This window comes from Grus americana, chromosome 1 (genome assembly GCF_028858705.1).
Source record: "Grus americana isolate bGruAme1 chromosome 1, bGruAme1.mat, whole genome shotgun sequence".
Taxonomy (NCBI): domain Eukaryota; kingdom Metazoa; phylum Chordata; class Aves; order Gruiformes; family Gruidae; genus Grus; species Grus americana.
This window is the reverse complement of record NC_072852.1, coordinates 154,905,898-154,916,144: the sequence shown is the minus strand read 5'-3', so window position 1 is coordinate 154,916,144 and position 10,247 is coordinate 154,905,898. Positions and strand designations below refer to the sequence as shown.

Genomic DNA, 10,247 nt, shown 5'->3' with positions numbered 1-10,247 from the left:
CACTCCCACCCCCACCCCCTACCCCCTCCCCACCCATCCATCCCGGAGGAGCGAGCGGAGGGGCGAGCAGCCCGTTTCGGCGAGAGCACAATGGTGGAAAGAGTCGGCCGAGGCTAAGTTTGATGTGCTGCGACATTCATTCCCCACTGGCGCGGCTGGCTGGAGCTGGAGCAGCTTGAGCGGAGCCCGGCAGATGATGCATCCGTCCCATCAGCCCTCCCCGTCCCGGCGGCCAGAGCCAGGGGGCATCCATGTCTGTACCCACCACCACCAAGGGTTTGGGGTTCCCTGTATGATGATGATGCACACCGCTCTGCGCTTAGCTGGAGGTTTTTAGTTCTTCCCTTGAAAGGCCTGAAAAAAAACCTGAACAGTGTTTTTCCCTTGAAAAACCTGAAATGCAAAAGGAAATACAAAAAGTCACACTTTTCCTCTAGTCAGTCACCTTCCAGAGCCACCTTGCAGATTCATGCGGTGAGACAGGGGTGCAAAAAGAGCTTTGCAGAGCCCTTGCCCTCACTACGTCTCATCACATGGATTAATGTGACAAATTAAATGGACGCGCTAAGAGGCGCACAGCCGGCGATTCAAGCTCTGAGGCAGAAAGATGAAGTCTTTGGTGGCTGACAGGCTGACAAAAGTTGGAGGTCTGTCTGAAATTTCTGTTTTCATTCAGGGGACAATAGATTTTCACATTCTGGATCTTCTGTGCTAGAGGACACACACAATAGTCACCCACTCATTAGCAAAACCAACCAACCAACCAACCAACCAGAGTCCTCCAAATACATGTCAATTGGTACACTGACATCTGTCAAGCTATATTTGAATGCACACAAAACATGAGATTTCTGGTGTAGTAACAAGTATAATTACACCTTTATCTCAGTATCCATTGATAAAAATGGAGTGCTGCTTCTGCAGAAGAGGAGAACCAGAGCATTTCGCTGAACAGCATGGGAGAACTTCACCCACAGAGTATTGATACACCTCACACATCGAGAATGTACATCACTGCTTTACACATCGAGTTGAGGACAATCACAGTGTAAAATGCTAGATCTTATAATTTGTAGTAGGACAGGCAGTTCAATGGCTGGAGAGTCTAAATGCAAGTCCAAACGTAAATGAGGTGCTTCTGACTATGATCTCCGGAGTCCTGTGTCCCGTTCTGGGCTCCCCAGTTCAAGAGAGACAGGGAACTACTGGAGAGAGTCCAGCGGAGGGTTATGAAGATGATGAGGGGACTGGACCATCTCTCGTATGAGGAAAGGCTGAGAGAGCTGGGTCTGTTTAGCCCGGAGAAGAGAAGACTGAGAGGGGATCTCATCAACGCTTACAAATACCTAAAGGGTGGATGTCAAGAGGATGGGGCCAGACTCTTTTCAGTGGTGCCCAGTGACAGGACAAGGGGCAATGGGCACAATCTGGAACACAGGAAGTTCCATCTGAACATGAGGAAAAACTTCACTGTGAGGGTGACTGAGCACTGGAACAGGCTGCCCAGAGAGGTTGTGGAGTCTCCTTCTCTGGAGATATTCAAAACGTGCCAGGACGTGATCCTGTGCAACCTGCTCTGGGTAATCCTGCTTTAGCAGTGGGGTTGGACTAGATGATCTCCAGAGGTCCCTTCCAACCTTCTGTGATTCTGTGATTCTGTGGATGTTTCTCCTAATCTGCATGTCTGTAAATGAAGAGCAAAGATGACAGATATAACCTGCCAATGGAGTTCTCCAGGTATATCACATAACAAATGTGCTTGTTAAACAGTAAACAAGCAGGTTTCCAAAATGAAAATTATGCTGTCTTCAATTCTTTTGCAGTACAGCATTTCTGGTTTTGAAGGCATTGGCCTACAGCTGCTCAATTAGAAATCTCATTTTCTTTCCTTTAGAACAGAAAAATCCTGGGGTCTGTTACCTTCTGAGAAATACAGACAAAGTCAATAAAGTAATGAAATGTTTATATTGTCCAAGTATTTCCTGTGAAATAGTAGAACCATTATTTGATTAAAATAATAAAGAATCCAGCACTGGGATATTAATCATGCTGCATCAAAGGCAGAGAAGGAAATTATTATTCCTCTTTTGTCAAGTCTGTTACTAAGAAAAGACTCTACTCAAAGTAGAAACACTTCAATATTTGTTCTTTAGATAAATAAGATTAAATTTTAACCTTTACTCTTCTGAAACCCTTAGAGAAACATTCATTTACCTGCAGCTGAAATTAATATTGGATTGCTTTATTGATTCATTGGCTAAAGGCACAGAACTAGCCATGAAAATTCCTTTCTGCTTGCATTGACACATTGAGTAGCAACAAAAAAAAAGTCATTTAAAAGCATTTTAGCCTTGAGAAAATGGGCAGTCACTGAGAGGTTTGGCATTCTAGAAAAAAAAAAAAAGTTCTTCATGTATCCCACTTAAGAATCAAGATATTTATATGGAACAGCTTGATAGACATGATAAATAACTGACTATAATTACATTTCTTGAGGCATTGCTCAAAGGCAATCTTTTACCACAACACAGAAAAGCCTTCAGAGGACATAAGGTATAAAAACCCCAAAATATCAAAAATACATAAACAACCTCCCAAACGACTCTGAGTCAGAGCTTCAATTGCAGTAAATCACCATGAATGCAATGGTGGCATATTCCTAATCTGCGGCCACTGAGACCGAGGCCCCGGGGTTTATCTTTGTGCAGCAGCTTGTGATATTTAGACCACAAATTGGCAGCGGTAAAAGGGCAATCGGTGGGTGTGTTGTAGGTGATCCGGGTGACCCTGCTACGGGTGAGCTTGGTGTGAACTTGCTTCCCAGTCTCTGTGTTTATACCCTGATCTCATGGCAAGTGTGAGATAATTTGAGGTAATCACTGCTGCATAGGGAAGGGGTAAACACCTCACAGTTACCTGAGTCAGATTAAGTAAAATGATATATATGGCAGTCTAGTTGCTGTATCCTTTATTTCTCCCCTATCTCCATAGCTTAAGTATATACACATTTACATGAACCATGACAGCTCCACCTAGGTTTATCACACAGCTGAAGCAATGGCATAACACACCACCCCCCCGCACTTTCTGGTCCTTTTACAGGTTGGCAATACTTGTCTGAAGGTTTGATGAGGACAGGCTGCTTTGTCACACAGGCCAGCTTCACTCCTAATGCCCAAGGAGGGGTGGGAGCCCTGCTCTGACCTGAGTGTCCTCAACAAGGAGGAGTTGCCCGTCTTCTGTAACATGTGGGATGGTTCCTCTCCTGACATGCGGAAAGAATTCGTGTCTCCTGATATGAAACTGTCCGCGACAGTCAGAAAAGTCAATAGTGGTGTTGCTTTGGGTTTTTTTGCTTCATCACATTGAATAAGGAGTTTCACCTGCAGTTGGAGAAGAGCACACTTGAGCAAATGATCTGAGTTTTAACTGAGAGTAACCAGTCTCACCAGTTCCTTTGTCTTCAACATCTGCATCTGAATCAGGTCAATTGCCAGTAAAGGGCCGATGTTGTAGAAATTATCATTATTTTTCTCCAGGAGTAACTGCTCTGTCAAATAAGGTCATAATGTATTGTAGCACCACAAATTTAGACTATGTCTTGGAGATCTTATAGGAGATACCTGGGAGACCTTTCTACAATCATTTAGTGTACAAATTTGTCCAAAAAGCCATTATGCCGGGGTGAAAGAAAACTTTTTAAAGTAATTAGAAGCACATATTAACTCTACTGTTTTAAGGTCAGACTTTTCACACAAAAATATTCCAGGGAAGATGTAGTAAATTCATCCCTTTATACACAAGCTTCATCACTTAATCTGATATTTTGAATTAAGGGTACACTTCAGTTCACTTTTTGGGGGAAAATCTAAGTCGTATTACAAGATCGAAGTCTGGACCCTTTTGCTTGGGCAAAATTTCCACGTTGGAGTTTGTCTGAGGTAGAATGGTAGGCCTGGATGTTCACCTCTGCAATACAGCTTACTCAGGCTAATGAATGAATGGGGAAGTAATAACTGCATTGTTGGGTACACCCACACTTTCAGACAGGATCCTTACTTAATGAGAAGGAAAATTATTTTTAGGAGCAGTAGCAGAAATTTCAAAGGTTGAGACAGAATAATATATGAATGTTTAATTTCTGTCAAATGTGGGAGTTCAATGTGCCTGGTCCATCTGCAGCAGGCATGTTTCCAAGCAAGGGAATCCTGTTCCTTTATCTAGACCCTCCTCATATCCGTATTAACGGATATTTCAAGGTGTGTCTAATTCCATCTTCTGCCTCCTCCATTTACAGTATGTAAACATGGCCTGATGTTTATATCCTCTTCCTTGCGTAAGAGCTAGTATTTTGGCAGTAGTGTCTCTTCTAGACATACCTTCTACATTCAGTTTATCTCTTACTGATGCATTTTTATGATTGTGTTTATTACTTGCTTTAAGCAGAGGGGAAAAGAGAAGATGTAAAGAGGCCCTGCAAAGAAATATCAAGGATCAAGTAGACTTTTCAAAAACTTTTGGCAGCCACACGTTCAACACATGGCACTATGTTGCCTAGTAAGATAAAAAAAATTATGAGTCTGTGGCTCATATGAAGCAATGTTATGTGTCATATCCATCCCATAGGCCATAGCTTCTCCATCCCCAACTTGAACATTGTAAAACATATGTTTAGTCTGATATATAGATTGGACACATTACAATAATAAATAATAAAAAAAACCCAAACCCAGGGATCTCTGTTTTCAATAGTAAATGGTGACATTTTCTGTCCCTATTATTTTTGTAGGCCACTGACATAGTTCAGATTTCAGAAGCCAGATTCCCACTAAATGTCAGAAATTGTACACTTAAATAACAAGTAAATATTTAGGGCTGCTAAAAAGCAAAAATCCCATTCATTAAATATAATGTCTGTCTGCAGACCCTTTCAGAGGGTCCCCCAGGAAAAGCCAGGCCCAAGTCAGGTGAGGCTTGCAGTGCATCTTGATGTCTCTGCAAGAGCTGGCTGAAGTTCCTCAAGGTGGAAAAGCCATCTGGGAATGACTGAAGCAGTAGTAATATACTGAAAGATCTGGTAGGTGATTTGCCTCCCACAGAGGAAGGCTTGCATCTCTGGCCAAATCAGTTCCTGTCGCACTATTCTGCAATGGCTTGCTCAAGATCAGACTTAAAGTTGCATTTCCTCAGAACACTCACAAATGAGTTCAGAATTAGCATAGCAAAGATGTGAGCCCTTTCTTCTTCCCATCCTCTTTGAAAAAAGAAAGCAAGTTGAATGGTAGGAATAGGTGCTGAAGAAGGCAACTTGCTTGTCCCATGTTCATTATTGAAAAGATGATGCCTTTTATAATGGTCTCCAGGGCCATTCTGAACTGGAGAATTTGGGAATGCTTCTAAGCTCCAGGGCACAGGTAAATGCTCAAGATAACCTCATTCCATGTTGGGGTGACACCTGGACATGTATCAACCCCTCCCTGAACCCTGTACCACAAAAAGTAAACCAAGGTTCCCAAAGAGGCTGGAAGCCATGGACTGCTTTGAGGTCCTTGAGAAGGACAGTCACTGGACAAAGACTTAAGAGCACCACTCTCAGGTCAGTGCAAATGTTGCTCTGTTTGGAAGCAGCCTACAACACACCAAACTGTGCTGTGGGTGGTTTCCTTTATGCTCTGATTATCAGAAACGGAGCCCACCAGAGAATCCGACACTGGATTTCCAGATGTCTTATCAAACACATTCTTCTTCTTCTATGGTATTGTAAGGTACCGCTCACAAACCCTGCTGACAGCACAAAAGGAGAAGATACTTTTGGAGAGTTGTATTTCTCCAGAGCAAGTTCAAAGACTAAAGCAATTGCTCTTTCTCTTCAAGGATGTAGGCACCGTAAGATCCACAATATTCCAGTTTGTCTCCCCTAGCTAAGCCTGCAGCTAAGATGGTCAAGACAGATGAGAGAAGGAACTGAATGTTCTCTCTTGAGCAGCATATACATTATCTGTGATTTATGTCCGCACTCTGCGGCTTACATGGACACTCCAGCAGCCACAAGATGACTCTACTGCAGCAACAGACAGAATTGCTCTTTTCCATTCAAGCCATTTTCAGGGAAAGAACTTGAGCTTGCCACAATGAGCCAGGTTTTGTCCTTTTAAGACAAAATTGTACGAGTATGGTCCTTCAACCATCCCCAAAACATAAGGTAACCATGAAAGTACCAGCCCACTGACCAGTAGACGTGGCCAGGAGAATATAACATATGTGTCCCAAGACAGGATTTCACTCCAAATTACTTTAAAGGTGGTACACAGAGAGATGATGTCTCCTCCTGCACCAGCAGGCCTTGCATGTCATCGACAAAGATGTGCCACTCAGACACTCCTCAGCTGAAGCAAAGGAGATTTCAGCAAGGCTCTGCTGTGAAACGGACACCAAGCTTTTTATGAACCTACTGTTGTCATCCCCTGCCCTTCATCGCCACAATCCCTGTCACAAGTCAGTGATCCTCACACAGGTCATTTACCTAGGTGCAAGGACCATTGAAAAAAGGTCATTTACACAGGTGTAAGGGACATTCCTACTGACCAGGAGCAGGTCTGGCTATGGTGACCCCATGGTGTCTACAACTGTGCCCCAGAGCCCCTGCACACAAGCCAGCAGATGAAGATAACTACATAGAGCATCAGGTTCCCGTTCACCTTGTACCAGTGTAAGTAACTATACAGCACATATAGGGCAACTCTGTTCCCACTAAGCAGGCTGCCAGAAGGACTCCCATAGTCTTCCACTCACTTTTAAAGCTAGAATTAAAAATTAAGACCAAATTCTGCTCCTAGTTATTTCCTCAAATATACAAACTTTGCCTTTATAATAGTGATCTTTTTATTCTTAAATAAGATTTAAAATGATTTAATGATTATATGCATTAAAAGGAAAACAGGTAAATATGTGCACAGCAGTAAGATTTATTGAGAGAAAGTGTTTCTGTTTAAAAAAAAAAAAAGAGAGAATAAAGTAATTTTATGTAAAGAACCAGAAAAAAATACCCCAGCCCTGGAGAAAACAGGCACACAAATACTTTACTCCTTTCATAAATAATGTATTTTATTGCATATGGCTATTAAGGAGAGCATCCATGATCAATACAGACTAAATACAATACACTACTCTAGTTCCATTTATTCTGGTCTCCAGCAGCATCACATTTATCCTTATATACAGCGTGTACATTGGAAGACACAGCAAGATAAGTTAAGTCTCTTGTCATATCACAATAGCAAGAAATATATTTAACATCTTGATATCCAGAAACAATACGTACCCAAAAAGAAAACACTGCTTAATAACTGTTAAGGTTATATAGCAAAAAATATTTTAAATTTAAGGTAAGTCAGGCAAAATGTACAAAGACCCAATATACATTGTGAAGTTTTAGCAAACATAACATTTATACATTTTGGTTCCATTCTGTAAACTAAATTAAGAATGTAAGTATTGCATATGCCTTCGTGAAATATACAGGATAGAGAAGAATTGACTATATTGTCAAGTTTTTGTTTTGAAGTTGCTGTATGCATTTTAGCCATTTGTTTTAGTGGCATGATTTCTTAATTGGTACAGAGGGCTACTTCAAAATAGAAGTTCAAAACATTTAATTCAGCAGGTACCACACTCAGTGCTATGGGGGGGGTTCAGACAGAAAATGTCAAAAGTATTTGCTTTTTTAGTTCCAGACTTGAACAAGCAGTATTTTAGAGTGTCTTAGAACCATTTATAGTATTTTTATTAAAATTAAAAAACCAACCTCAAACAGATAGATTAGATATTTAAATTTATTTTAGATCTAATATTGTATTAGCCTATGCATTGCTGTGATTTAAGACCCCAAAAATTACACTGAAAAATGAAGTGTGTCATGGGGTAGGGAAGGAATTAGTTTACATTCATCTTTGTCTTGTAATACAATCCTCAGTTCTAAAAATTCAGCATGTAAGCAGGAAGACCGCATTGCCATTCATTATATCTGTAAGACATTGACTCTCGTCTTCCTCAGAAAAAAAATCCCAAAAGATAATGCATTGTTAATAGTGAAGTACAGGTTCCACCTAGCACAATGATTTAAAAAAAGAAAGAAAAAAAAAAGTTTCACGTAAGTCAAATAACTTAGTAATACTTACATGTCTATCAGAGCAGGCACTGGGGAGGTACCCTTAAAGTGTACACAAACTCTTCAACAAATTTATCGGAGGAGAAACAAGGTGGCATGACATTCTGCTAGTCTGGTGCAACAGCTGTATGTGACGTTTGTGACGGTAGCCACCACATCACTCGGATTTTCAGGCTACTGGAAATGCGATGCACGGGTAGCCTCGAAAAGAACTCAGGATAAGGGACTGCAATGGTTCTTCTTCCCTGTGATAATGCCTGCAGCTGCAATGGTGCTTTCCTGGTAAAAGGCAAACATCAGGACTTTCTAGATGGCAAGATAATACTGTGTTAATATTAGCGCTTGAATCTGCCCGATACCCCTTATCATCCCTGCATTCCTAGCATGCCTATGTGGATTTTTGGTTACAAGAAACGCAGCTAAGAACAGGGTTAGCTGACAAAAGTGAGCTTGTAAATAGGAGAAAAGGCTTTTGCAATCTGAAGTACCTACATAAACACCTACATAGAGAGGATTAAACAAGTGTGTCAAAGGTAAAGAGAGATACCCCCAATACAGTTTGATGGTTTTAACTTACGTTGCTTCAGTTACACATTGTTATTTTTTTTATTTTTTTAACTACTCTGAATCCTCCATCCAAGTCCGATTCACAGAGTTTCATCCCATTTTAGGCTTTTCAGGGCCCTGGTTCGGCTTTGTCTGAGAAGTAAACCCTGCGGCTAGTGATTCACGACCCAGCAGCAGCAGCTGTACGCGTTGCAAGTTCAGTAAGGCTGACGACCGCTCTTGAGAGAGACTCAGCATAGAGATAAAGGAAGTTCTGTCGTACACCAACACCGCAAATCTGGCTTTACTTTGAACTGAGGTAGTACTGTGGTAGGCTTGAAATTATGCCAGTAAATACCAGATCTTACTGCTTGAGCAGGTGTTACAGAATCCCCTAATATGCCGAAGAATAAATACAGTTTGTCTTTGCAGAAAAAGGAAATGAAGGCATTGGCCGTTAGTTAAAGAGGCCGGCAGAAAAGTTTCTACGATCTAAAGAGCATCTCCAACTTCTGTCGAAACAGCAGCAAAATGATACCGCAGATGCCATGGACAGGTAATGAGTTAGGCAGGTTGCTTTCCCTTCCTCCCAGATTTGTTGCACAGTTTAGTCCATAACAGTTAAATAACTGTCCGGACCAACAATAACAACAACAACAAAAAGTAAACCTTAAGCAGCTTCAGTTACGGGGGAAAAAAAAAAAAACAACTCAACAAAAACCAAACCAACAACAACAACAAAAAAAAAAGGTATATGCCGAGCAGCTTCTTTGAATGTTGTACTCTGTTGTTTGAGGTCATGGTGAGAAAATTAACTCCTTCACTCTGAAAAGAAAAATGAAAGAAAGTCAATTAAAGCTTAAAAAAAATAATAATCATATTTACGATTTAAACACCACAAAAAATACCATAGAGAGATTATTCAAAATAGGGTTTCATGGGAAAAAAACAACTATGCAATAACTGCTTTTGTATTTGTATACATCATAAGGTATCGCAGAGACAATAAAGGGAGCAGTCCCCAGTCCAATACCACCTCCTTTTTTTAGAACTTTTCAGCTGTGCCTCTTTAGACCAGCAAACCACAGGAGACAGAACTGGTTAGAAAACCCAACACAAAATCCCCCCAGTTCAAGTTGTGACCATCACTGTTTGCGTCAGTGGAAAGGAAAAGGGGTTGCAGAAAGCAGGTACAAGATCAACTGGGTTTTTTTTTTTTTACTCAGCTAGGTGTTATCAAAAGCTGTCCATTTCCAGACATTAAAACCAAGTTTCTTGAGACTCTATTGTCTTTAGGGAAAGAGTCTTCTAAAAACATAAGCGAAGTATAGAAAGAACCTTCTTCTAATTCAGTTATTTGATTTACTAAATAACTATTATTCCAGAAGTAAAAGAGTGGGTAGGTATGCAAGTGGAAGGAATCTTCTTCCGATTACTGACTACAAAGCTGCTTTAAACAGTCAAGGTGAATGATGCAGTAAAATAGAAACTGATTACAAAGTGACCCATCCTATTTTAAAGGATGCAGCTGGCT

The 10,247-nt window shown here is 40.9% G+C and overlaps 1 protein-coding gene across 2 annotated transcripts in view; it reads right to left on the bottom strand.

Moving 5' to 3' along the window:
- Positions 1-7,078: 7,078 nt before the first annotated feature.
- The window catches only part of IRS2 (insulin receptor substrate 2), a 31,922-nt gene continuing 28,753 nt past the window's right edge, over positions 7,079-10,247 (bottom strand). For both annotated transcript variants that reach the window (XM_054829202.1, XM_054829172.1), the window contains one exon: positions 7,079-9,538. In XM_054829202.1, coding sequence (XP_054685177.1) covers positions 9,534-9,538 — 5 coding nt within the window. In that variant the 3' untranslated portion in view covers positions 7,079-9,533. The remainder of the gene's footprint in view (positions 9,539-10,247) is intronic.